Source organism: Larimichthys crocea, chromosome XIV (assembly GCF_000972845.2).
Source record: "Larimichthys crocea isolate SSNF chromosome XIV, L_crocea_2.0, whole genome shotgun sequence".
NCBI classification, from domain to species: Eukaryota; Metazoa; Chordata; class Actinopteri; family Sciaenidae; genus Larimichthys; species Larimichthys crocea.
Window position 1 is genome coordinate 2,222,506 of NC_040024.1, and position 27,763 is coordinate 2,250,268.

The window sequence follows — 27,763 nt, forward strand, 5'->3', positions numbered from 1 at the left end:
GAAGACCTTAATCATGGCGTGAAAAAGGGACTTCCAGACCACATTCGAAATGTTGTGCTGTTGCTATAGATAGACATGAAAGTTCCTGGGAGGGATGCTAAGGTCACCACAGGAAATAAGCTTGAGCTATCGAACAGTGCTGTAACTCTGAAACCTCAATGAAAAAAAACCCACCTGTGACATGTGGTTTAAAAAAAGCACCATAGTTCTAATTCTCAGTCTAGAAGAACAGAGACCATTGTTCACACCTCATGAATATAACAGAGAAGGAAGTGGCCTTGGAGTCTATTATTGCCACACGACAAGGGTCTTTATGAATGATAAGGCTCATCTGAGCTGAAATGTATTTTTCTCTTGCAAAATGGGCATCTGTTTCAGTTCACATTCAGTTCAGAACAGTCTGTCCCCAAGAGCCGAATGAGGATATAAAACTACGCTCTCTGCAGATGCAAGGACCTATTGGATGGATCCCTCAGAGGAAGTAACACTGAAAGCCAGGGGGGGAGGGGGTTTCAGTGCCACCGGTGCAAGGGTTGAGCCTTCTTTTAACTGAGTCTAGTTTGGCACTGCGGCACAGGCTGTGCCCATCTTGATGATACCATCTTGCCATCCAGTCGAATGCACCATTCATCATCCCGCTGACAGGAGCTCTTTGTCACGACCCTAAGAACAATTCTCTCTGTGCTTTCAGGAGACTTCAGTGTCTTATTTTTTCTTAACACGCTTCCCTTTCTGTCTCTCTTGCATTTCTTTAAGTATTTTTTGCCACAGTGTGATTTCTGATACTGTTTCTCATATCAGTGAAGCGGTAGATTGATTGTTAGGTAGCACACACCATGAGAGCTTTGGTGTTATCCTTGGTTGCCTGGTGACGACCGTCCAGGGCCATCGATCAGGCAGATTAAGGGTGGGTTGGGGCGCAGCGGGGATAAAGGGATGTTGACGGGTGCCTGGTCAATCCTGGCCATGCAGAATCTGCGGTGTGTTTATGGTTTAGTGGGCACTGAATGTCACATCCTCTGGCTAGACACAGACAGGCACTTTCTCATCCTCACTATTATAGCCACTAAACAACATGAAAAGCATTCACCAGCTGTATCACAGCCACAAATTTCTTTGTTTTGAAGAGCTAAAGTGGATCAGAACCACTGTTTGCTGCTTCTTTCACATTATTTACTGCACAAATATACCACATGTGGAAGAAACTGTATTAGACCAGAGCTTGTCTGCATTGCGTAGGTAAATGTAGGGCTGCAAATAACAATCGATTATTTGTCGTATTAAGAAACTTTACAGTCACATGTATGACAAAAAAAAAGCAGCAAATATTCAGATATGGGAAATGCAAATGTCTAACGTTTGAATCTTAAACCTACCGACTGGATACACCATTTTCTGTAATATCTCACAGGTCCTCAATCAACTTGTTCCCCTTTTAATTAGTGCTTTTAAAAAAATAAAAAATAACAGAGATGTATTAGGGTCAATCTCACCAGTTATAATACATGGAACTATTTATTGAGTTCATGTTTGCCATGAGTCCTAAATTAAAGTATTACCCACTGCTATTTTATATAGATTACATTACATTTATTACATAATTTAGGATGTTTTGAGAAGTAATGTGTTAACATTATGCTATGATGCTTGTTTATTGCAATAGTTAATAGTAGCAATGTTAAATCTGTTGGTAGGCTGAGAGTTGTAAATGTAAACAATATTTTGACTATTAAAATTGTTCGTCAGTTTTGTTTGAGCACATGAATGATTGCTGCTTGGTTAGTTTGGAGGGAGTGCACCTTTTCATATTTAAGCATGTCACAATACAGTGTAAAGACAGTACATCAGAGTAAATTACAGTCTGTGTATGTGTGTGTGTGTGTGTGTGTGTGAGTGTGTGTGTGTGCTTTTTCCTGTCTAAATCACGTCAGGCTGTGCTAAGCTCAAAGCCCACACACTGGAAGGAAACTAGCTGCATAATTCTTCAACACCTTTTCATGTCTTAGCGCTGATTGATGATAAGACACTGACAAACACACAGATAATGATATGATCAATCCTGCTATTGATATTCCCATAATGGCCTTATTTCCATGATAGTTAATACCCCGTGCTGATGCACAATCACCATACAGCCATTGATTTAGTTTTATTCTCTCCTCGCTGGCATTTGGGTAAAACAAGTTTGATTGATGTTTCCAGACATGGATGCATTCATTCACACTGATTAGCTGTTAGGCAGGCATTGAAAACACACACACACACACACACACACACACACACACACACACACACACACAGTCTGCTCTTTCTGCCTCACACAAACATGTTAAAATGTTCTATCTCCACCATTTTTAGCCAGACTATTGGCAGTACTGTGTTGATAGCAATGTGACCAACTTTGGTCATTAGAGTGCATCAAATGGCGGATGCTGGATTGCCCTAGTGGAGAAGTCAGGGAATCATTACAGTCCAGAGTGAAATGAATCAGATAAATCCGCACAACCACACAGCTCCTGTAGAGAAGAATGTGATCGCAAGTAGAAATGTACAAAATGCATGCTAAACATCAGCGTGTCAGCTGTCACTTTAGCTATTCATTTTTTAAAACATTTTATTATTCATTTGTTTATCTATTGATTTGATTTGATGTATCAATATGGGTAACAGCAGTGTTTGCGATGCGATCCATGTCATTATATTACATGCACTGATGGCCCCAGGGAGGAGCTGGAGGCTGGCGTTCGCCCCCATATCCGAAAGAAACTCTTCGAAAGTGCGCTTCTGGATGCCCCTATGGTAGATAAAACATGACAGAGTGTCCTCTGGGGTTCCTTTATAGTGCACAAAACACAGTAAAGTGTCCTCTAAGGTGCCTTTCCAGCAGAGAAACCGTGATGAAAGTGCCATTTACGATGCTTTCCCTAACCATGACTATGTTTTTTCACGACTCTCTGCACACTGCTACCCCAACGCATGCAGGCAGAGAACACACATAGTTTGAATATTCTGCCTCACATGTTAAGAAAGTTTTATCTCCATTGGCACTGACTGATAATATGACACACTAACAAACAGTCTCAGTCCTCCACTGATTACATGTGAACTTGCATACTGAACATTCAGCATTCAATGGTATATGTCAATATGTGAAAAAGTGTTAAGAATGTGATGTTGATATTGTTTGACAGCCTCTTTCTCACATCACTGGTACTGCTGGTGCTTCTGCTTCTAAAAGACTACATTTCCTATAAACCTCTTTGACACAGAGGAGGCTATTTTACTCTTATCTGTCTCCTATTCACTGTCTTACTCCATTTTTCCACAGAGTTCACTATCACGTTACTGATTAGCTTTAGATTTCCAGCCCTCTGGGGCACAGTATAAAATGTATTTTAAAGGATGATAAAGGCAGATAAACTTCTTTATATGGTAACTATAAAAAACATAATAGTGTAATTTACTGACTATAACTACGACTCCAGTTTCCTAGCTGAAGGCTGGCAATCTGCACTCTTTATCTCATCTTTCTGTCCTTGAGGGGCCACATGGATAGAATTACAAGTCTGCAAAAACACATACAAACACCACTTCTTTATGTTCGACGTCCACCACCCTTATCTCCTCCCTAACACCACCTAGTTTGTTTCAGGAAGTTGTAGCAAGAGTGTTGCATGATTGCACAGATATAGTTCTCCAGAGGGGCCTACCGAGCTGCTGGTGGCAGGCTCTATTTACAGACTGCAGGGTACTGAGAGCAGGAAGGGAAACATTTCCTTTTCCTTGGACACGCAGAATGCCACATCGGTGGGGGGGCACCGGCTGCAAACTGAGATTAGCAGCTACGGTTGCTCCTTGGGGGGGGGGGGGGGCAGAATGGGAGATAAAAAGAGAGACTGGGAGACAGGAAGAGAGCCTACCCTACCTCATATTAGCCCAGTCAAACATGGAAAAAGATAGTTGGCCAAAGAGGGGAAAAGATCAAATAGGGAGGGATAGTGATGATGAAAAACACAAGGAAGAATGCAACTTGAATCTGCTTCAAAAGCAAATGAAATGAAGCAAGCAGGACTTTTTCTAGACTCTTGAAAACAGAAGGAAGTTATGGAGAAAATTTCACAGTGTCTTGCTGGGACGTAGCAGCTGGCAGAGTGTAATGTTTTATTGCGTCCTCCAAAAAGAAAAAAGTCACGCATCCTGTTCCACATCTGGCACACTCTTACATCTCACATCTCAACTTTCTGACTTCAAATGAAAAATGTAATGTGTGGGACAGAAAGGGCATTGCTGTGGATCCCATGCGCTGTTATAATATCTGCCCCCAAACACAACAATGTATCATTGTGTCAGGCTGTTTTTACTGCTTTGTTTTGAGGCTTCCTGCTCAACCTTCTGTCCTTTTACCAGATGTGAAAGTTTGCTTCATAACAAATACCGGAAGGGTGTGTTCGTATGTGTTGATATGCATGTGCAAAATGTGGTGAGTATATGAACGTGTCCACACTTGTTACAAACAATCTAATTTTCTTTTTCTAATGGTTTTTTTTTCTCCTCTTTGTCTCTTTTTTTTTTCTCGCTCTGTCAGCAGTTATCTCGCTGACACACACACACACACACACACTTCCTTCTCAAACTCCTGCTGTGTGATGAGTGAAACATGGGGCCATGTGGCGTACTGTGTAAAACAGCAAAAGTGACAAATCAACTTTCGTAACAGAGGCTTAGAGATTGTTTCTCACAGACAACACCCAGGACTTTGCCAACCGTCTATTAATTTCAGCGCGTACCACAGCCAGGATTCGTTTACTGCTTTTCTGCAATGCTGAACCTCAGCCTCACTTCCTGTTGTTACCAAGTGTTTCACCTCCTGTGAACAAATTCCAAATTGTGATGACGTTAGAGCAAACTTACATGTTTCTCTTTGCGAGAAGAATACATTTAGCTGGGAAAGCATGATTTGAGTGGAAAAATGATTAATAGCTAGACCAAAAAAAAGGAGCATAATGTAGGATTTTAATTGCATTTAGCAGTGTAGTTGCAGATTGCTGAACTCCTTCATTTCACCCACTCTTTTGTAGTGTGAAGGAAGAACCACAGTGGCGGCAAAACATGTCGGTTCAACCTGACTGTGTGGAAGAGGACCTGTGACGTCTGTAGATATTAAACAACATAACAAAACATTATCATTCTTAAGTTCAAGTGATAATACACTAATGAAAACATAACTATGAATATTATTATTATATCGCTGGCATATTCTGGAATTGAAGTCCCTAAATCTGACAGACTGGACCTAGAAATGATGATACCACTCTAGAGCCTCTAGCACCTCTAAAGCTCACCAGTCGACATGTTATATTTCATATGTTTAATCAGTATAAAAACAAAGAGCTTCATATGGAAGTTGTATTGATCACTCACTTAACTCACAGAAGGGATAAAGCATCTTTCCCAAAATGTTGAACTATTCCTTTGGAGTTAAGTTTCATGTTGTGCTTGTTTTTTTTCTGAGTGACTACATTGATACAATACAAAACGTAGTTTGTTTCAAAAATAATAACAATCAAATAAAAAGTTACCAAATGAAATATGATCCTAATTATTATTTTTTCCAAAGCAGTTTTTATCTAGCAATTCCCAGTGCAGATGTAAGCCAGTTCCAAACCCACCATCCATGCAGACAAACAGAGATAAAAGGCTGTGGAGCTGCAGGAAAACAGATACAGTATATGCTCAGACGCCAAGTGATGCTGAATCCTGAGGTTTTCTAAGAAATGTCTGTGGTTTGAAGAACAGGGCGCATACATCTAGAGACTAATTTGTCCTCTGCAGTGTTTATCTGCTTCATTTCCTCCTGTCTGTCAGTGCTGCACTCACTGAGCTATACAATGTTTGTTTTTTTTACACAAGTGACTCTGAACTAGTTTCATGTTATATGTGAATGCTAGTTTCACATTCACCTATCCAGCCTCTTCATTATCCCCGCAGGCTTTTTCAACAGCAGTATCTCTGGCCAGTTCCTGTTTATGTATTCCTCCCTAAAACAGCTTGCATCCCTGAGCAGACCACAAACCCCACAATTTCCTGCAGTCATAATGCACCATTCATTGTGCACATTCAAATAAAGAGCATAAGAAATTACAAACTGCAGACTATGAAAACAGGCAGAGGAATGATTGCACCTTTTTTTCGGTTGCAGGTGCAGGATACCACAGGCGTTATACTCAGTCATATTTATATTCCCTTTCTGAAAATGAGGCACGCCTAACATCTGTAGCACAGAAGGATGCCCGTCGACTGAAACCTTAATTAATCACACCCGTGCAGTCACCATCATTGCTAATTCACTGCCTTTAGTAATCACTACACTAGCTGAGATACAGCAGCGAGTGTGTTTTCGATCCACCCTCCATCATGCTCATCCACTACTCCGTTTCAGCCTGACTGATTTAATTCCAGCCACAGCTTGATTTATAGCTCTTCAAGTCCAACACTTTCCCTCACAAGCTACCTTCCCCTCCTATGTCTCCTACTCTTCTGCTGCTGCCTCCCTCTCTCTCTCTCTCCCTCTTTCATTTCAGCCATGCCTTTAAAGGTGAAGAGAGCAGAGCGCATTGACAGGCTGAGATTTTACAGGGTCTGTGCCCTTTCATGGGAGTTGAAAAGGTGACAGAGAAACAGAAAGATCCCAGGAACAGAGGAAGAGAAGGGAGGACGTCGAAGTACACTTTTTCCCCCCCACAATTTTTAAATGAGTTTGTGAAGTGTTTGCGTTAAGAGAGGTCACATGCACTCACAATTAGAGCTTTTATTAAATGTTGTGTTGTTTTTTTTTAAATCACTGTTGTCCTGCCAAGTCTGTGGGAGTGGAACCAAATCTAATGCTGCATGCCTTAAAATTTTTTCCTCTGTGGTGTTTGAATCGGTTAAAAATAAACTCCGAACACATAGTTCTGAAGAAATCCTGCAAACTGTGGTGGCCTGGGTGCAGTTATTTCAACACCACTGTTGTCACCTGACTGTAATGAAGGATTCCAAACATGCTGGGTCTAAATGCGACCTAGCAGGTAAAGTGAGAAGAGGTCAACACAGGTAATTAAGAGTGTAGTACAGATAGAATTGATGGTATTGGCTAATAATAATGGACTGAGGCAGAAAGTGCATTGGACCGTACACCCCAATGATGGCGAACATCCAGCACTGAACTGCCGCTCTTGTCTGCTCTCAGTAATTATTGAGTTTTGTTTCCCTCTTCCTCACTATGTCCCTCCATTCTGCCTTGTTGTATTCCTTCCTCTTCTCCTCCTCCTCTCGGATTTGTTGCTGTTGGTTCCTTCAGTATAAGGCAGCAGCCGCACACAATACATCCAATTATGGCTGGCTTTTCTGATAAGCGCGACGCCGCTGCAGGTTGAGGTGGAGGAGGTAGCTGGAAGTGATGCTAAATATCAAGGGTGGCCTGAAGTAATTGCACTGCGGCAGAGAAGGAGAGAAAGGAGAAACAGAGATGCAGAGGCTTTTTTTTCCTGAACCTCTTTGGCTTGATTTTACCAGTATACTGGAGTCGCTTTGAATCCTTTTAAAGAGCTATATCTTTTAAGTCAAGCACCACTTCACTTGTTGGGTACGTGAGATCAGAGGCCATGGGTTACTTTGAGGGAACTCAGGATTAAATAAGCCACGGTCTGGTGAAATAGACTTTGGACTAATTGTTTTATTGATTTGTGCTTTAGTGACAGAATTATCTGCCAGGGCACTATACAGTACATATTATGGCTGATGTTGGTGGCTGCCTACTTTGCATTCTCTGGTTGAACAAGTGCACACAAGGCAAGCTTGTCCAATATTCAAAATAGGAACAGTTAATCAGCAACATGCAGCTCTAGCCCAAACAACCACACGGAAAACATTGAAGTGACTTTCCTACCTCCCACATTGATGGACTGCAAAACTACAGCTGCTAAGACTTTCTGCAGCTAGTCACACAGCTTACAAGTCAAATCCCACTGCTCTGACACCAAAACACGGGCAAATAAGATGGGGGTGAAGCCAGCGAAGACGCCACAGAGCAAGTAATCAGCAGCCTCGACACTCAAAGATGCCTCCTAATCCCTTCTGCTCCGAGGGCGGCGGGAGAAAATCACCTTGAATCAGACAGCTGGAGCAGGTAATGAGGGGGCTAAGTTAACAAAAATAAAGTGGGCAAGGTAGATCTAACCTCTCGCTTGTATAATTCAGCAGCCAAGGCTGACTCACAGTGAGCTGGAATGTGGCCTCGGCTGCCCTTCTCCAGTCAAGGAGAATTCTCATCACAGTGGTGTTCATTGGTTATCAACAAGAGCCTTGAAAAGTCTGTGTCAGTGCCATTTGGTACATACCTCAGCAAACTACCAGCCATGAAAAGATGAATCAAGGTTGAAGGAACAGGTTCAAACTGAGCTTCCCTGCTCCCATCCTCTTTGCCAGATGGATAAAGCCATAACTTTGCATGTCGACAGACTTTTGTTTACGATCATTCTCACGCCCATCAAAGCAAGTTAAAGACCCTGACACTCCCTCAATCTAATTTTAGGAACAGGCGTCCCCCATCTGCCTCTCCTCTACTGAGTGATGCTCCTCTTCCTGAAAATGACTGCACACGGGCCCGTTCATTTCTTTTATTCAGATAGTAGATATTTGACAGCTGTGCAACTCGTGTCTTTAGAGAGATAAGAGCAGTGCAAGAGTACTTTTGCCAAACACAAAGTACAAAACCCCTTCATGACACCCAAATGAGTCTATGTGGAATTGTCTCGCATCGCTGTGGTCGATGGTGCAAAGAAGGCAAGTCCGCGCATGATCTACCACTGCAATACAGTATCAGTCACAGAGTGCAGTTACATTCAAACCAGTGTTTTGCATATGAACTGATCAAGGCGTGATCTACAGAACAGAACCAAACATTTCATTGTGGTTTCTTTTAAATAGCGCACAAGTGCCTGACCAGACGTCTGAAACGCGCCATGCGTAAAAAGAAACAAAAACAAAAGAACATCCATATAAGCTCAAGTGGACTCATTTTTTTTTGTACTAACATGCAAGTTAAGACACATTTCTTACCTTTAGAGTTTGAGGGGTCCCATGCTCTGTGAGAGGAGGCTACAGTGATAACAGTAGTGAAGTGAGCACTGAGCTGAAACGCGTTACATCACCAGCCAACACTCAACTCAAAACGTCTGTTTGGCTTCGGAGCAGGAGCACAAGGTCATGCGGAGAGACGCGGAGATGATCGAAAGCCAGAAGAACCCATCAGAGAGGGGGGACTCACACGGATCCCTCCAAGGGAGTTGTTGCTGATGGTCCTCTGAGTGAGCTATGCGGGTCTTTTATTTACGGCACATTAACCCTACAATGCGCAAAAAAAAAAAAAAAAAGTCTTCTCCCGGTGCGCTCGGAAACAACTTATGGATGTGATGTTTTTCGGCGTAGCAGCTGAAGTCAATCATCTGGCCGCAGCTGGAACGCGTGCCAACCCTCTGCTATGTTCCAGCTGTGCATGTCACAGTCACACCGCAGAGCCACAGTCCCGCCTATTGGTAGTATCACAGCAACGCCACATGTCCACATGCTTGTTGTGTAGTGCGTGCTGCTACGCACCATTACGCAGTCTATGGTTTATTGATCTCTGGGTTATCAGCGCGTCCTGTCAATCAAAGCTTGGTCATCAGTCTCAGACATGTGGTGCACTTGTGTTATTGTGCTGCCTTCGAATACACTGAATGGACAAAAAAAAATAAACACTACATAGTGTGTGAGGCACAGCTGCTGCAGTGGAAGAATTCACGCATTTATCAAATCAAATCAAATCAATTTTATTTGTATAGCCCAAAGTCACAAAATACATTTGCCTCAGAGGGCTTTGCAATCTGTACATTTATTAATTAGGCTTTATTTATTACACTGCATGACAAGCAGAGTATATGCTGCATTGCTGTTTATGGATGATTCTCATCACAAAGGCTCCACACTTAATACATCTCTCTACATTCTCATACATTTCACCATTGACAGTATATATGATATTGTACATACACATAGACCTACCTGTTGCTACAGGATAGGGTTCTGCCCCCTTCAACGTCACATGCTGCGTTCAGGTCATGTGGGTTAAGGTGCGTAAGTGATAACTCTGAGACACAGACATATCACAAGTGAAAAACACAAGTTATTGTGTTCATATTCACTAATTTCACAGAATACTAAAGGCTCTTGAAAGTCACGTCACTGCTGTTTGTCTTTGTAAAAGAAAAAAGAAAAACGTGCTGAACAATGTTTGTTTCTTAGTCTATAATATCACAGTGGTTTCTGTCAAGAAAGTCCTTTACTAAATGAATACTTATAACCGATCATTGGGAATTTATTGGAATTTATCTATGCACACTGGAGGGAGTTTCCTTAGACCTTTGGTATTCCCCTCGTCTTGTCGTCTAGGGTGCTGGAAGTCGTGCTACAAGTGCTCTCCAGTTGGAATTGCGACATTTCCGACTGTATTTTAAGGCAGCACCAATAGTCCAGCCCTACCAGGAAGACGAAGGGAGCCTGGGCTGACGGTATGTGTTGTTTAATGGCTTTATTATGAACATTAATGAATCTGATTACAGCATAAGGGGGAAAAAGTTTAATTTAAGAATAATAACTGAAATGTGCTGACTGAGACAACAGTGACTTCCACTCCTGTTGTGTTTTTCTATTGTCAGATTACAATACTACAGACTCAGAGATCAAGTTCATACATACACCCCAACCAACTTTTACACATTTTTGTACATAATATCTCAATGATGTCTGAAGATCTGCTGCAGGCTATCAACATATTGTCATTGAAGTAATTAAAAGTGACTGTATGTGTCTCTATAAAGCTGTTGTTAAATGTCAGGGACACATTGAGACTCTCTCAAAGGACTATGAACCAATGTCTTATCAGATTAGACATTGTTTCATGGAAGCACATCAGCAAAGGTGTACTGTCCATAAAATTACAAGACATCGCGTTTGAATTTCAATTAAATCAAAAAACAAAATATTACAAGAAAACAATGGGATTAAATTGTTCTGTTATGTACTTTTTTTCTTTTTTTTAACCCTAATCATGTAATAATCAAAACCTTCATGTTTTGAAATTCACAAATAGACCTGATGGTGCAATCTTTTCTCAACAGCAGTGTGATCAATCCATGGAATTCCCCTCCTTGAGTCACTGTAATACAAGAACAGGGAGACACCCTCTCATCCCAGGCAACATTTGTTTACCAGAATGGACAGCCAGGAGGTGGGGAAATTACTGGGAGAGTGTCTCAGTGCAGCTCGAGAGTCCACCCCGCCCACTGAGGCAGAGAGGCTGAACTACTGTAGTTCCAGAGGTCAGACACAAGATGGTGATATTTGGTCAATTTTCGTTTGGGTATGGGAGAGTTTCAGATCAGGATTTGGCTGAGGAGAGGATTGTGGAGTTGTGCTCCCATAAGATCCTCACAGTGCTTAATAATAAGCTCCTTCTGAGCTCAGGGTAACCAGTGCAGATACGACATGCCTGTACTAAAGGAAGGACAGAAATGTTGAACACCAAAAGAAAAATTCATTTTTATTTTGATTTAGACATGAATTATCACCTGCTAACACAGAGGCAACAAAATACTTAAAACTGTCCAAAACTGCTAAAATTCACAAAGTGACTCTGCATGTGTGAAGTGAGTCCCATCCGCAACCATTTGGAGGTCTGTTCTCTGTTATTTTGTAAATGATGCTGTCAAATCAAACAAATCGAACGAATGATCTTAGTGAAGAGTTTCAAGGTTGTAGGCCACGTGCTTGGATTCATGAAGTTCCACTTATTTCCCGTAGATTCACTGTGTGCAGAACTGGCCTCTCTCCTTCAGGAGGCTATGGAAATGAAGTGGCCCTTTGTGCCAGAGAAGTGGCAGTATAAGCAGTCAGTCAGTGCCAATGACAAGACCAACCTCAGTGACCTCATCAGCAAGCACCTGTCTCAGCTACTGGTAATAACCACACAGCTTCGTAATGGTTTCCTTGTGGTGTTGCATATATTTTTCTAAACATGTTTACTGTGTTGCCAGGCTTTTCTCAAAGCTTCCATTGTGGCTCAGGAGGCGCGCTCAGCACTGGCGGTGGTCTTCTTAGTCGACCGCTTCCTTTACTGGACGGATGAGTCCAGCCGACTGCTGAAGATCACCAAGCTGCTCCACAAACACCACCGTGACGCCCCTGTGGCCCCCCAGCTGATCATACGACAAGCCAGAGTCTCCCTTAACTCTGGTACAGTGTAGTACCAATATCTCTGCAGGTTCTTTATAGAGATATTTTTCATGTTTGCTTTTGTTACAGCTTGAGTGCCGTAAATTGAATGCTACAATTATCTTTCTGACAGGCAAACTACAGAAGGCAGAATACATACTGAGCAGTCTCATTAACAATAGCGGGGCCACAGGTGGGTTCTGCGCTGTGTCATTTTAATTGCTTGTAGTGATGTATGATGTTGTGTTTTTACAAGCTGTATACAAGGAAAATTGTTTTCTTATACAGGTTGTTGGATGTACCACTCTGAAAGTGACAGGGCTCTTGTGCAGGCTGTTAGTGTTCAAGTGCGTGGAATCATTTTGCAAAAGCTCGGTAAGATCTCTTTCAGGAAAGAAACAAAATAGTCTGCTCCACTGGTACGTTGATAATGTGGCTTTTTTGTGCTCTGTTTCAGGCCTGTGGCTAGAGGCTGCAGAGCTAATCTGGGCTTCTTTGGTCGGCTACTACGCACTTCCTCAACCTGACAAAAAGGTGAGCCGATATTGTCATCGCAGCTGCCACTTTATGAGGCTTGTAAACATGCACATCACAGTTTATCCACTGTTATAAACCTTTGCTCTGCCTGCCTGTATATTTTTTATAGGGCATTAGCACATCTCTTGGCATACTGGCCAACATATTGGTGTCAATGAATGATGAGGACTTCCATGTTTTTACAGCAAATCCAAATATTGATTTGGTAAGTCTAACCGATATAATGTTTGTTTTGTATATTATTGGCTTTGAATACTTTCTAATCTAATGTCTGTCTGGTTGTTTGGAGCAGTCTCTACTCGGGGACGGGAGTCATCGTCTTCTTTCAGCAGCCCAGGCAGCAAAGATGGCTGTCGTATACAGCCAGTACACTTCACTCTATGTGTTGACTAATGTGGTAAGTTGTTGGTTTGATGGTTGTCTCCCATGATTAAGGGTTTCCTCCAATTGACATGAATCAATTTCTAAAGAGATTTTCTAAATCTGACACAGTGGGAGCTTACACAGAATGTCTTATCGCGTTATACGTTTTATTTATTGCAGCTTCTGTCTTATTCTGACCTCTTTTTCTTTAGGCAACTCAAGGAACCTGCTTGTTATCGTACAGTTTCTCAGTGGAATGTCCTGCCTCTCAAAGGCAGTCTTTCCTCCTGCAGGCTAGTGAGGCATTTTCAATTGGCCTGCTCACCAAAGCAGAGGGCGAGCTGGTTACGAGCAAGCAGGAGCTTCATACCTTCATCAAGGCTGCCTATTCTCTCACTGTCACTCACAAATGGCTTGGCGCCCCCCAGGAGGTTGTGGCACAGGCAACTCAAGCTTGCCAAAAAGCATTAGCACATTTCTATGATTATGATGCAGATACCCAGGACAAAGACAGCCTCTGTGCCGAAATCATGCATCTGGTCAACCAAGTCAAGTTTCTGTTGCATGTGGTACCTCTTCATAATTCAGACAAGGGGTCTTTTATCCCTGACAGCTACAGAAACATTAAAGACACATCTGTGAATTTCACTCTGGAAGGTTTTGCCAAGGTGATGCAAAGGTTTCAAAAGTATCATGCATCACTGTGTGAAATAACAAACACAAACTGTAAAGGCACTAAAGATGAGATAGATGGGTCAGGGCTTTGTACTTATGCACTGGGGACAACCATTGGCACACTGAACACAGAATGTAGCACTGCATCCTGCAAAGTGTCAAAAGATGCACCCAAAGGAGAGGAGCCACAGCAGAGAGGTTCACATTCATCAGATAGTCTTGGCTCTTCATGGCAGAACTTCTCCTTGAGTAGTTCAGGGTCTCCTAGGCCTAGTAACAGTGGCTACACAGGGAGTATTGCCATTGAACGTGATGCAAATGCAAGCAACCAGAGCTGTCCGCCTACTGAGGTTGATGATGATAGATCAGACAGCATGCTACAATCCAACAAGAAGCAAGACTTACATGGTTTTACCCCTAGTATCAGTTCCCCAAGACCTCCTACTTCCTCCTCTGATGTGTGTAGTGATTCAGAGAAGTTTGAAGTGATACAAGCTGATATAGAGACTCAGGACTCTGAGGAGGAATGGGTAACTGATGTTGGTGAGCCACAGAAACAATCAGTAGCTGAAGGAGCATCACAATCCTTATCCCAGCTAACCCTAAGAACATCCTCCAGCTCTCTCAGTGACAGTTTCAGTTCCCATTCGTCATGGGAGAAAATCTCAGCTGACCTAAACTCCCACATAAACAAAAAACCTCAGCCAAATATCCTATCAAAAGCAGGAACCATCCAAAGCAGCAATTCAACAGAATCTGATGGGAGTTTCTTCTACTTGGAAACACAAACCAGCGATTCAGGTCATGAGCCCATGCACAAAAACCACACAACAGGATGGGAATTCAGAGCCTCATCCATGCCAAGACCACTGGAGAGCTTTCATGTTGACCCAAATATGGGCAGAGAAGCTGAGTCAGTGTCTGTAAAACCTGCCTTCAAGAACTCCTTAGCAACCCCAAACTCAAACCTTTCCCACTTTGTCCCAGAACAGTATGCTTCCACTGAACCTTCCTCAGAGAGTTCATTTGAGATGCTGGAGGAAAGTCAAGGGGGAGTCCAATGTCATAAAGAAGTGAACGTCCCTCACAGGAAGAACCCCTTGTGCTACAGCTGCCTAAGAACTGTAGCTGGTGTTGATCCAGAGAGACAGTACTTTTTGTCACAGCAGGATTACCAAGCTCTACTGGCTGGAGTTTGCCATGACTGTCTGCTGAAGAGATTGCACAGTGACAAGACACAATTCAAACTCAACAATTACAGAACTGCCTACAGTAAGTTTGAATTACTGTCTCCATCATCAATACATCTTTTTAGCCCGAGTAACAATATGTCTCTAAGGATGGAAATGTTGGTCTGTCAGTTCACCATTTTGGTCCAGGCTGAAATGTCTCAACAACTACTGCATGGATTGCCATTCATTTTGATTGATTATTTGTAGTGACTGGTGACACAGTTGTTTATATGTAGAAACCCATCCATGCTTTAAGGAGTAAATGGAATATTGATTACAACTGTGTACTAATCTCTTAATGTAATTTCTATTAGATGCTCTTCATTTAAAGTTCTCCAAAGCCACAGGACTGTGGACAGCCAGGGAGACCTGCATTTACATTGGGGAGCTGATGGGCAAGGAGGGCAAACAGAGAGAAGCAATATGGTTACAGTTTTTACACCAAGAGGAGAGGTTAAGCAGGTACGCAGCTACATATTGTAGGCACAACCTGAACATGATGACTTTTACACTCACTTTGTCTGTTTGTCCTTAGATATGTGGGAAAAGATTACTTGAAACCAAAGGGGATCCAGTTTCACCTGAAAGATGTGGAAAGACAGATGACAGCCCAGTACTATGTGACTGAATTCAATAAGAGCCTTTATGACAAGGAAGTCATGGCTCAGATCTTCTTCATTCCTTCGGAAGCACTATTGGTGAGACCAAATCGTGAAGACAAAATGACCACCTGATAAAATAATAAAGTAGAAATAGCAGATGTTGTGTTAAAATACAAATTATTTAATTCATAGTAATAGTAATAGTAACTTTAATAGTACCCGCTACACATACAGCCAGCAGAGTGCACAATAGCCAGCAGCAGCCTTAAAGCAATTTTGGTTGAAATTCAAATGTAATACCCCCAGTATACCAGCTACAAATGTACTCTCATGACAGTTGGAGAGCAAATATTTACCTGGTTCTTAGTCTAGAATTTAATTATGAGATAACAGCTTAGTGGCAAATATTCTTTTAATTGTCTCTGCTCTGGAATGAACTGGACCAATAAAGTAACTTGTATTCTGGATTGAATTTACCCTTTGGGCATAAATGCCTCTTCTGAAATGAAACAATATACAGTAACACACAGACTGCAATACACCACATATAATTACATGTAGACATAAAAATCCTTTGGATGACAGAAGAAAATTATACTACGCAAAATAGACTCTGTATTTTTGCAGCCATTTTAATAGATTACATACAAAGACTGGCTTTAAATACCTAACATCTCTCTTGTTTTCTGTACCTAATAGCTTTTAAATGGAAATGAGATTGTCGGCTGTGTAACAGTGGAGCCCTACATGCTTGGAGACTTTGTAAAACTGACCAACAACACCGTAGAGAAGGACATGAGGTTCCAGGCTACAAAATATGGCCTTGCCTTTGGACACTTTACGTACCTGTTCTCTGACCGCAAGGAAGTTGTTGTAGACCTACAAGGTGCGTCTGTGCCACTGATCACTGATAGTTTTCTTCTTACAGTAGCTGTGAACTCATTAACATCCCTCTTTTTTCTTACAGGGTGGGTGACAGCCAATGGCAAAGGGTTGACCTATCTCACTGACCCCCAGATTCACTCCACCAAGACATCCAAAGGCAAAGGCAACTTTGCTGACACAGGCCTCGGGTACTTTCTGAAAGAGCAACATGGACCTGAGTGCAATGACATTTGCCATCTGCTCAAACTACGTCCAGTGGACACACCAACATATGTTCTGCCTCCGAAACCTTGAGGAGATGTTGACGTTGAGTGTTTGCATTCAAATTAAGTGATTTTAAAAATATATCTTTAGCTTTTAAAATATGAGTAATTTGCCGGTTAGGCAAGTATGTTGTACTATACTCTCTTTTCTATTTACAACTGATGCAAACTTTGTTTTCCAGCTAATTCTGATAACTTTAGACACTCTTTAGACCCTATGTAAATATAGCACTACATTTTTTGCTCAACAGTTATAGAAGTGAGGAGGTTTGAGGTAAAACATTTTAAAATCTGGATAATTTAGGAATTTAACTGAATAAATTTTTGTGCTACTGAAAGAGTACAGAGTTTTCAAAAGAGTGGTGGGTGTGAGGGGTATGCCACTGAAAGAAAAGATCAAATGAAAAAAATTATGAATATATTGTAACTGCATTACATTAATGGTGCTAAATATTTGAACCATTAACTTAGATGTCATTTAAATGATATCTTTCTCTACATGGTTAACAATCTAATACACTAAACACTCTGAACACAACGATAAGCCAGTCTCTGAGATGTTGCAATCATTGCATGATTTACAGTTTAGTTTCCGGCTGAAATAAATAATAAAATATTTTTGTGCTGTTTTGTTTTGGAAATAAAGTCTTTGTTCTCAATCATGGCGTCCTCTCTGTGTGGCTGGATTGCTGTCTAACTAGACTGGCAGTGCAGGAGTCACCTGACGCTGAATGTCAGGTGAAAAGCTCAACCTTTCTGAGAAGTTCCCATCACAGCACTGTGCAGTTCTGAACTTTCATCGCCTCTATTAACATCCTTGCTTTTCAGATTCACTGCAGATTCACTTTATCTTTGTTCAAAGATAAAGCAATTGCGATTAATTAGGTGTATAAGTGAAGGAGTGATTCTGTAAATTCTATCAATCAAAGGTCATATGCAATAAAACTGAGCAACTGATCAGCCGACTGTCAAGTGACTGTTACTCACCATTAGGTCTTTGTGTTTGTCAATGATGTTTTGATGTTTGTTCCAAATTTTAAATTATGTAGTTATGTATTAACTAGATCATGATAACAAAGTATTGTCCTGCTCTTTTTATCACAGGGGTGTGTGATTCAGCAAAAAATGGAAAATATACACACATTAATATAACCAGATGATAATGAAGGAGAACATATATCACCCTCATGTTATACATATTCTAATGTATGATTGCAAGTCATCCAAAGTGTATAATATCATTGTAAATCTGTTGTAGCATTGAAAATTGTAAATATTGAATGAATAAGAAGGGCAATATGGTGACACTTAGCCTCGATGATCTGTGTGACATTCAGGTACTATAATGACTGCAATCACACCATCTCCAGATCATATGACAGTGATGTAATTCATAAGGGTAATAGCACACATGAGCCTCCTCTCCATTCAGCCAAAATCCAGTTCTGGGTTTATAAGCCTCCTTCTTTTGTAGACACAAACAACATTCCTCACCTCTGGCCCACTGTGCACACACCTCACACTCACTTTGTTCACATGCACGTAATGAAAAAGTGGCATTTTATGAACATTTGTCACTGATCATACTGTCTCATGTATTTTAGGTAAATATTTTCTTAGTTTGGTTGTAAAATCAGATTCATTTACACTTCTACATTTGAACAGTCATCTCCTCTATGAAAAACATTAACCAGCCTGCAGTCTACTTAGAATAAAAGTGATGTCATTTGTTGGGGAGATGCTGGCTTTTATGGCCTTTTATCTTGATGTCAGCCTTTGTACTGGTTTGGCTTTCATGACAAGGGTTAAAAATAAAACCCGGAAGCAGAAGTTCCTGTGCGTGGAGCGTTAGTCTCTGCATTTATAAGCAAGTGACCTCCTTCATGCGCACCAGTTTGTTGCTGCTTGAAAACAGGCGCGTGGAATCCTAAAATATGAGACTCTTGGTGTTGACGTGCTTACTGGCGGTCTGCCTGGCCCAGAAGCCTCACCCGTGCTGTAAGTAAAACAACAGAGAGAGATCAATGTGTTTTTGATTGTGATTGTAGGAATAGATTTCTCACTTCTTCTTTCTTATGTCATTTTATGTCTTTTCACTACTCAAGAGTAGTTGTAATGTCAGTGTTGCTTAATCAGACAGTGATCATGCTTATTTAATGCTGTCTTACTGTGTTTGTTTTTGTTAATGAATCTCACTCATCTTCCCCCATAATACAGCAAGTCCTCCTCTTATGAGTGGAGCCCTGAGTGTGGTGAGTGTTTTTTCATTGACTATGCAAAATACGTGAAAGAGCAAGATGTAAACTTACTCACATCATCTTTCTCTAGTCCACACAGAATGAGAAGCTGTGGGCTTACGGCCAATATCTGTATGATTTACTGGGAGAGCGGGTACGGATCAGCGAGCTGGGCACCTTTCAGAATAAGACCTTCACCTATGACGTTCTTATGCTCTTCAGACAGGTGACCAAAGCAATGACATGAACAATCATAAATATTTATCTTAGAGAGACCAGAAGTAAAAATGAAAGAAAATCATTTTTTTTTTAAATAGAAGCAAAGAGATCTGCTATTTGAACAAAATGTATAGCACTATAAATATGAATTCTGATTCAGAAAATGTTATCATTGTCTGCCCCAAAAATGACGTGAGTGCAAAATTTATGTGGAGCTTGCAAGTAATTTACATGAGGAACGATAGTTTGCTCATCATATCAGCAAAGCCAAAATCTGTAATAGAGTTCATGATAATGGCGTGTATCTGTCTGGGTATGACTAAATATATAACATTAATCTAAATGTAAGTATTTATATGACTGTACAGATGCATAAAGAGTAATGTAACGTTACAGTTTTAATTGAGTCGTTTTAATATTAACTTGTTCTATATCAATCAATCTTTTTTTTTGTCTAATCAATCAAAATAAGCAATGGTCATCAATCAATAATCAATCAATCCACAACTTTCATCCATCAGGCTACCATGTATGAAATTAACGAACATGATCGTACATGCAAGAAAAAGGCTCTGAAAGATGACTTCCAGCCTTGGGCAGTCCCAAAAGATGCATCTCTGCTGGGCCAGGTTATTTTGGGCAGCTCATCTGCACCGGGAGAAGGACTCCTGGTCAACACTTGGATGGGAGATTTGCCCCAAAAAGCAGGTCAGACATCTTGTAATGGTTAGGACTGAGAACTTAGAATTCATTAGTCCCAGGTTGTTAACCGTTTTCATTTCTGATTCTACAGGAAAGTACATCAGCACAGTCACTGAATTTGGATGCATTCCTGTCAGCACAGCGTACAACACTGATCAGTTTGGATGGATGATGACAAGGTTAGTTTACATCAAAATCATCAATGTAAACTCTATAAAGCAGAAAGCACGGTGTAATAGTGAGAGGTCTGGCACTGATTTTTGAAAATCAGAATCATACAGTAAAGTGATTGTTATGTCACTGTCATTCTGTTCATTAGCTTCTTCAACAACGTGATTGGGATTTCGGACCCCGGTCGGCTCAACCCTCCAGACTTTTGCACGGGTGCAGAGGTGAAGGCTGAAGACGAGCCAGTAGACTTTCTCAGCTTGTTTCACAGCATTAACTGATGGGCTCCTTTAAATAATGTCTGGTACCTTGTTAACCCCCAAGAGCATTATTTCCTCTTTCCAGTATCCAGATATTAAAGCCAATTGTTTGTCAAACATTTAAAAGGTGATACAATGTTGTGTTTTCAGTTTACCAATAAAAATACAAGAATACAAAAAATTGCATATACTTTCTTGTCTCTAACATACAATAGACAGCATTGTAATATCAAAACAAAAATTAAGCATGACAAAAATAGTTCATACTATACATTGCCAAATGTCTTGTGACAACAGAAAAATGAATGAACCATGACTAATACTTTAAAAAAAAAAAAAAATTTTTTTGATTTTTGTGAAAACTGGTATAAGTAACAGTGATTTACCGAGTCTGACATGCCTAACTGCATCAGCATGTACAGCCAGCAGCACTTACAAGAACAAATAAATAAATAAATGTGTGGATACGTCATAACCTATCATTTATACATCATAATTTATACATAAGATTTAGCAAAGTCAGTAAGTAGATTCACTCAAGCTGTATTTTTTTTGTTGTAATGACAAGTTGTACTTCACTAACAAAGACCACAACAATAGGGAAATGAATCTAGAATAGTTTCATGCATATTATTATATATTGCATATACAAGATGATGTACTGATGGGGGGGATGGGTGTGGGGGATGAAGAGCAAAGGACTATGGTTGATGGATGGGTGGATGGATGGATGGACAGCTGGAGTATGAAGATGAATCAGTATCGTCTGGTGGCAGGAAGACGTGGTGACACGTCTCTTTAGCTTCCTCTTTCACTCAGTCAAATGGTGAACAGTGTTTACCACAAGTTTTCAGTATTTTCAGACAGGTGTGAATCACGTTAGTACACCAGAAGAATATAACAGGGTCAGGGTAAGAATGGAAGATAGAAGTTGAGTCGACTCTGAAGTCTGTGAGAGGTCTCTAACGACCTACAGGGTCAAGTCAAACCATAACAAGTCATTCCACATCTGTACAGAATATCACATGATACACACGTTCATTAGAATGAAAAGAGTTCCTGTCTGTCATGTTATCTTTGGAAACGATCCTACATCAGTGTGAAAAATGCTTTTGTGATGAATGTCTTATTTTGAAAAATCAGAATCATACAGTAAAGTAATTGTTATGTCACTGTCGTTCTGTTCATCAGCTTCTTCAACAACGTGATTGGGATTTCGGACCCCGGTCGGCTGAAGACGAGCCAGTAGACTTTCTCAGCTTGTTTCACAGCATTAACTGATGGGCTACTTTAAATAACGTCTGGTTCTTTTAACCTTGTCAACCCCCAAGAGCATTATTTCATCTTTCCAGGTTCTTTGAGCAGTAAACCTTTAAATAAAAAACACAACCTCTAGAGTAATGTATCATATTTTATGGGTATGTTGGTCTGGTCATGTAAATGAATGCAAATAAAGAGTTAAGTAAAGAACAGCGTTGCCTGCATCATTTCCCAGAGGTTCACAATCAAAAGGGCTGTTGGACTGCCACAGTGAATATATCCACATTATTAGGAAGTTGATTATTTGATGATTATATAGAAATGATTTGACGGTACAAGAGAAAAATGTGAGAAAAAAACCCAAAGTCTCCTCTTTTAAATTCCCATGAAATCAAAATATTTGAATTTAGCTCAGGTTAAACTTTTTTTTGGTGGAAAGAGATCGTGTAATAAACACTTTCAGCCAGATTCAAACCCACAGCATTTTAGCTTTATTCTAACTGACGTGCATAAGCTACGACGGATTTGAAGAAAACCTGGGAGTGGATAAAGATTTGGAGTCTCACCTGTTCATTTATAAGGAAGTGAGCACTCTGAAGTGGCAACATATTTGCCTCGGTGTGCAGAGAGAAAGTGTAACAACCATCGGACAGCATGAGAGCCCTCATCCTGTTTGTGTGCCTGTCAGTGGGCGGCCTGGCCTCTCCGAGACCAAAGCAATGCAGTAAGTACAACAGAGATGTTATTTTTTAGTTTTCCTTCTGCAGAATCCCTCCAATCTCAGCTATTTACTCCCTATAAACAGCGATCATGCTGTTCTGGTTTTGCTTCAGCATCTATTGGCAAATATTATGTTACAAGATCAGCACAGCTGCGATGTTAATGTTACATTTAAAACAACCTATTTTATTTTGTCAGCATCTCCACCACTGCTGACAGGAAGCTTCTCTGTGGTGAGTTTTGATCTCTTAACATACTAATCATAATAATTTCATTATACAACCACAAGTAATTATGCAACTGTGTAAACTTTCGGTTTGAACCTTTTCCAAGGCCACTCAAAATGAGAAGCTCATGGGCTTTGCCAAGTACAGCTATGATGCTCTGAGAAAGCGCATCCACCTCAGAGAGGTTGGATCTTTTAACAATAAGACGTTCCACATTGATCTACTTCTTCTCTACAAAGAGGTAATGACAACATAGCAATGACATCTACAACAGAAGCTGTCATGTGCAACATAAATGTTTAATGCCATGCTGTCCTCAGGGTGTCATGTACAAGATTAACTACAAGAACCGCACATGTAGCAAGAAGCCACTCAGTGTAGAATTCCACCCGCTGGAGATCCCACAGAGTGCCTCCCTGCTGGGACAGGTTGTGTTGGGAAGCTCCTCTGGTCCTGGACAGGGAGTCCTGGTCAACACCTGGGCAGGAGAGCTGAAGCTGAAAGAGGGACCAGGTACAGTAAGCTGTAACTAGAGGAAATTAGACAGAAAAAATGACAAAGTCATGTGGTGCACGGTAGCGCATGACTTTCTGTGATTTTTTCCCCCCATTGTTTTAATGCTCACTAACCTGTTTGTCTGGTCGTGTTGTCTTAACACACTCGTGATCAACTTCTGTTTCTGCAGCAAAGTACATGAGCACGGTCACTGAGTTTGGATGCATTCCAGTCAGCACTCTGTTTCACAGCAAAAAAAGTGGATGGGTGGTGGTCAGGTCAGTGCATACATGTGACACTGTACACATTTTCTCACCTAAGGCTTTTTGAGAAGCTTGACAGTAAAATAAATATACACAAAGACTATAGTCCAGAGATACTCATCCTGCTATAGGGTGGCCCACCGATCATTTTGAATGAAACAATAAAAAATTTAAAAATTCACAATGGCATTTTTGTATTGTTTGTACCACACAGCAAACAAGGCACTTTCCTAAAATGTCAAACTCTTCCCTCATATTTTTAAATTACAAGGACATTTCTAAAAGCGGCTGTAGAATTGTTAATGTTTTAGTTGCCTTACGTTCATTACAGCTCAGTCTTTTTCAACCTGAACTAAAATAATAACAGGAAATTGCCTTTAAGGCCTGATATCTAATTGTCATTATGACATTAATTCTCTCATCATACTCTAAACTATCCATTGTTTCTGTCTGGATGGTTTCATCAAAATTTCTGTCTGTTTTTTACCTTCAGCTTCTTTAACGTCATCATCGGACTAGTGGACCCTCAACATCTCATTCCTCCAAGTTTCTGTGAGGACGCCCGGCTGGAGAGTGGAGAGGAACCAATAACCTTCTTCAACCTGTTTTAAAGCTTTTCAGAAATGTGCACTTTGATGATGACTATATGACTCTTTGCACTACATTATTACTTTTTTAATGGAAATCATTGCATTGTGTGTATTTCAACAACAAAATATATGTGCTTAATTCAACCAGTTATTACAAATACAGGTGAAGTGATATGTACTATATCATTTCACTTGCTCTAACATTAGAAACATAATCACAGGGTGGATTTCAGACGTGTCTATTTTGAGGTTTTTGTTCTTCAAGATATTAAATGAGATGTTCAATGAGATCCTGCACATTTGTCTGTGTACGTTTGTAACAAAAAAATGTGTTGAGCTGGACAGTGATCGAGGGAGCGATGTGGTGAAAACAAAGTAAAATAATACAGCAAACTGCAAATATTTAATGAAAACAATGACAAATGTATTCTATTCGGTATATTTCAAGACTTACAGGCAAAGACTGCTAGGCACACACACAGCCCAAACTAATGGTATGTGTCTTTCAGAGTATTCAGTTGGTTGCAATGTGCAACCTCACCACTAGATTTTATTAAATTCCATACACTGATCCTCGAAAAACTAATTAATTGAGTAATTGATATGTTACCCCTTCGTTTTGGAGGTAATGCTAGGTGACTTCAGACAACACGTGTTGCACAATTTGCTTGTGTTTTATTGAACTACTTTGTATGCTTTCAACATGAAATGTGCAGGATTTAATATCATGTAGTGGTGAGGTTTGTTTGATTTGATTACATTTCATAATCATAATATTCTTCTGGAATTTCTCATGTCCCGCGATGTACACTGCTTTACATACATCAAATCAAATCAAATTTTATTTGTATAGCCCAAATTCACAAAACACATTTTGAGACAGAGAGAGAAGGTTTGAGTAGAGTTTTCAGTAAAGCTAGATGTGACTACATCTTTAAGCAATACCTTGCAACTATAGGAACCACAAGGAACCCAGCATCCTGAGAGTGCAGTGTTCTAGAGGGGTAGTAAGGTCTTATGAGCTCTTTTAGATAAGATGGTGCCTGACCATGAAGAGCTTTGTAAGTAAGGAGAAGAATTTTAAATTCTATTCTAGATTTAATAGGTAGCCAATGCAAGGAAGGCAAAATGGGAGAGATGTGATCTCTGATCTTGGTTCCTGTCAGAACACGTGCAGCAGCATTCTGAATTAACTGCAAAGTCCTAAGAGACTTATTGGAGCAGCCTGATAACAAAGAGTTACAATAGTCCAGCCTAGAAGTAACTAATGCATGGACTAGCACTAACATTTAATCCAAGAAGACAGATTACAACCAACTGTACACTCCTTTGCCTCACCTTCTCCATCAAACTGTATATTATTATATTAAGGGACAAGTTCATTTACCGGTAACCTCACACAGAACAAGTATGTGAATTCTACATTGTAGAGTGCTGGACACAGAACAAGTATGTGAATTCTACATTGTAGAGTGCTGGGTGAGAGTGTGCTGGCCACTAGATGGCAGTAGATAACAAGTAATGAGAGAGAGAACTGCCAAATCTTGACACTAAGTGAACAAATCAAATTACAGTCTATCTATCTATCTATCTATCTATCTATCTATCTATCTATCTATCTATCTATCTCAAAAATAAATCAAACATTCATTTTTATTCCAACCATGTTTAATAATTTACTCATTTGATTTTCTGATAATCCAGCGGTAGACATACTGCTATACAAGAGGGCGAGGGGTTACTTGATAACAGTAGTAACACACTCCCCTCAGCTCCCCAACCTCCTGCACCCCAACATCTGCAGCCATCACCCCCTGCTCCTGTGCCTCAGTCTCCAGCCACAGCAGCCTGGCATCAGGGTCCTCATCAGAAAACTGGAGCAGAGATCCTGAGCTCCGCAACACCTTCAAACACTGCTTCAGCACCAGACCCGCCTTCCCTCTCCCTTCTTTGGACCTCAACAAGGCATCTGTGGTGCCTTTGTCCACTATGAGGTCGACAGTGCGAGGAGAATAGTGCTCGTGAAGCTGCGTGCAGTCCAGCTCTACGAACTCAAGCTGAGACGAAAGGTTTTGAGGTTGAATGGCTTTGGCTAGGACGTCCTCCTGCATCAGTCGCACAGCTATGGGGGAAATGTCAGCACAAGTGACCCGCACCGGGAGAGGAGAGTGTTTGTAGATACAAGGCCCTAAAGCAGAAGTGCCACAGCCCATATCCAGGACTTGAAGCACAGCATCCGGATGGGACTTGGTCTGCAAGAGGGGCATAATGAAGTCTCGGACAGCATCAAAGCCGAAGAACCACTCAAAGTTTTTAAAGCTGGTTGTCCTGCTGCTGCTCTCAGCGTAGAAACGGTCCCAGGTTGCTTTCTTGTCCATGTTTTCAATCAGCTCAGCTGGGCAGAAACACAGGAAGTTTGGATTATCTCAGAATAAAACATAAGTAAGGAACATCAGCATTAAAACAGAGATACAACTAACCTCAGAACGTTTACGGCAAAACTTAATTATCAATCGATCTATCAATTTAATGTGTCCTTGTTCCTATAAACAATCCTTATAACACATGATTTAAGACCTTTTCCTCTGTCCTTAGCCACTTTTCAGACACAGTGAAGTGTGAACAACTTTGTCAAATGATTCAAATGAATGAACAACATACACTCAGACACCAGGTTATTAGGTACACCTGACTAAAACAAAGGCAGTCCTGCAATAATAGATCCTACACTCGTGAAGGTTTAAATATTCAGAGGCATTGATTCAACTGCATGGAGGCATGGTGCTTTTGCTTACAGTCATTATTTGGTCCATCCCATTAATATCAATGAGGGTATGCAAAATAACAACATCCTCCCAAACACAGCTGACTGAAACCTTCATGAAGGTCAGATTACTGCAGGACTGTTCAGGTTTATCTCGGTGTAACTATGTGGAGCAGGAAAGTGCAGCTTCAAAACAAAGCTCTTAAATTCATATTTAGCTGTCGGTGTCAAAGTAAACGAACATGCACACACACAGTATGGTATATGAACACTTCCTACGTTAGTTTATTTGTCGGAGCAGTCATACATGACGTTAAAGCTAACCCACTGGAGCAGGCTACTCGGCTGCACTTTGCCATGTGTTGTTAGCAGTAAGGAGCATTTCAGTCGATACGACTGTCTAAAATTAATATTCACTCTTGGTTTAAACGTACTTGTGAGAGAGGTGTGCTGCCTGCGCACACACGCTGCAACTATCCTCCTGCCCGACAATATCAGCGACTTTGAAAGCGGAGACATTTTCCCTCTGACGCTCTGCTACACGCTCCTCCAGCGGAAGAGCTCTCACTCCGTCTGCTTTTACCAACAGGCGTCCACGAAAACGGTAACGAGAAAAGCGTCTGTTGGTTTACGATCTTTGAACGCGCAGCAATAACGCGACTGCGCATGTGTGACTGCAGGTGTACAGGGTACAGTATTCATACTGTGTGTGTGTGTTTACACATAAACTACAAGCAGCTGCTGTCATTCCAGCTTGTAGAGCATTAAACTATGCGTTAGTCTGAGTGTGTCAGCCATGTGAACACCAAACCACCAATACTATTAATCATTATCAAAATGTAACTATGTCTTTGTGGTTTATGGGGTTCATTTCATGCTGACCTTTGTGCTCCGCATGCCGTTTTTTATTTGTTTGGCTTGACCCTAACCCTGTGAAGGGCATGATTTAAGATGACATCAGTGTGCTGTAGACAGATTCCTTAGTTATTTGATTAATCTGGCAGAATACA

At 40.9% G+C, this 27,763-nt stretch overlaps 5 protein-coding genes across 7 annotated transcripts in view; 3 read left to right on the plus strand and 2 right to left on the minus strand.

Moving 5' to 3' along the window:
* The window catches only part of LOC104924060 (RAS guanyl-releasing protein 2), a 35,562-nt gene extending 25,874 nt beyond the window's left edge, over positions 1-9,688 (minus strand). The window contains exon 1 of one of the 3 annotated variants that reach the window (XM_019262350.2): positions 9,100-9,688. The gene's annotated coding sequence lies outside the window, so the exon portion shown is untranslated. Of the gene's footprint in view, positions 1-8,378; positions 8,537-9,099 lie in introns of those variants that run through there. The other 2 variants (XM_019262349.2, XM_027287687.1) reach the window with 2 other exon arrangements.
* A 763-nt stretch (positions 9,689-10,451) lies between these two features.
* Positions 10,452-17,507, plus strand: alpk1 (alpha-kinase 1). The gene is made up of 15 exons (XM_027287686.1): positions 10,452-10,589; positions 11,199-11,399; positions 11,881-12,035; positions 12,114-12,312; positions 12,425-12,484; positions 12,580-12,666; positions 12,749-12,825; positions 12,938-13,033; positions 13,121-13,225; positions 13,404-15,138; positions 15,413-15,560; positions 15,634-15,796; positions 16,400-16,586; positions 16,668-16,925; positions 16,974-17,507. Exons 2-14 carry the CDS (start codon positions 11,294-11,296, stop codon positions 16,877-16,879), a joined length of 3,330 nt encoding a protein of 1,109 aa, XP_027143487.1. The 5' UTR covers positions 10,452-10,589; positions 11,199-11,293; the 3' UTR covers positions 16,880-16,925; positions 16,974-17,507.
* Positions 17,508-18,683: 1,176 nt separating this feature from the next.
* On the plus strand, positions 18,684-20,615 carry LOC104924059 (ependymin-2). Its single transcript, XM_010737287.3, has 6 exons — positions 18,684-18,846; positions 19,066-19,100; positions 19,177-19,311; positions 19,826-20,012; positions 20,098-20,185; positions 20,326-20,615. The coding sequence occupies exons 1-6, from the start codon at positions 18,783-18,785 to the stop codon at positions 20,453-20,455; spliced, it is 639 nt and encodes a 212-aa protein (XP_010735589.2). The 5' UTR covers positions 18,684-18,782; the 3' UTR covers positions 20,456-20,615.
* A 1,678-nt stretch (positions 20,616-22,293) lies between these two features.
* On the plus strand, positions 22,294-24,284 carry LOC104924058 (ependymin). Its single transcript, XM_010737286.3, has 6 exons — positions 22,294-22,418; positions 22,613-22,647; positions 22,748-22,882; positions 22,962-23,154; positions 23,327-23,414; positions 23,893-24,284. The coding sequence occupies exons 1-6, from the start codon at positions 22,349-22,351 to the stop codon at positions 24,008-24,010; spliced, it is 639 nt and encodes a 212-aa protein (XP_010735588.3). The 5' UTR covers positions 22,294-22,348; the 3' UTR covers positions 24,011-24,284.
* A 1,344-nt stretch (positions 24,285-25,628) lies between these two features.
* cskmt (citrate synthase lysine methyltransferase) lies at positions 25,629-27,384 on the minus strand. Its single transcript, XM_019262327.2, has 2 exons — positions 27,188-27,384; positions 25,629-26,384 (listed from the first exon to the last, which is right to left on the minus strand). Exons 1-2 carry the CDS (start codon positions 27,270-27,272, stop codon positions 25,708-25,710), a joined length of 762 nt encoding a protein of 253 aa, XP_019117872.2. The 5' UTR covers positions 27,273-27,384; the 3' UTR covers positions 25,629-25,707.
* Between the last annotated feature and the right edge of the window lie 379 nt (positions 27,385-27,763).

Bases quoted from the DNA above. Each gene is read 5' to 3' on its own strand.
- LOC104924058 (XM_010737286.3), top strand. From the start codon at position 22,349: ATGAGAGCCCTCATCCTGTTTGTGTGCCTGTCAGTGGGCGGCCTGGCC. The intron at 22,419-22,612 runs GTAAGTACAACA...TTATTTTGTCAG, and splicing joins TCCGAGACCAAAGCAATGCA to CATCTCCACCACTGCTGACA. The intron at 22,883-22,961 runs GTAATGACAACA...TGCTGTCCTCAG, and splicing joins TACTTCTTCTCTACAAAGAG to GGTGTCATGTACAAGATTAA.
- LOC104924059 (XM_010737287.3), top strand. From the start codon at position 18,783: ATGAGACTCTTGGTGTTGACGTGCTTACTGGCGGTCTGCCTGGCCCAG. The intron at 18,847-19,065 runs GTAAGTAAAACA...CCCATAATACAG, and splicing joins CCAGAAGCCTCACCCGTGCT to CAAGTCCTCCTCTTATGAGT. The intron at 19,312-19,825 runs GTGACCAAAGCA...TTCATCCATCAG, and splicing joins TTCTTATGCTCTTCAGACAG to GCTACCATGTATGAAATTAA.
- alpk1 (XM_027287686.1), top strand. From the start codon at position 11,294: ATGGACAGCCAGGAGGTGGGGAAATTACTGGGAGAGTGTCTCAGTGCA. The intron at 12,313-12,424 runs GTACAGTGTAGT...TCTTTCTGACAG, and splicing joins CAGAGTCTCCCTTAACTCTG to GCAAACTACAGAAGGCAGAA. The intron at 15,139-15,412 runs GTAAGTTTGAAT...AATTTCTATTAG, and splicing joins CAATTACAGAACTGCCTACA to ATGCTCTTCATTTAAAGTTC.
- cskmt (XM_019262327.2), bottom strand. From the start codon at position 27,272: ATGTCTCCGCTTTCAAAGTCGCTGATATTGTCGGGCAGGAGGATAGTT. The intron at 26,385-27,187 runs GTACGTTTAAAC...GTTTCTGCCCAG, and splicing joins GCAGCACACCTCTCTCACAA to CTGAGCTGATTGAAAACATG.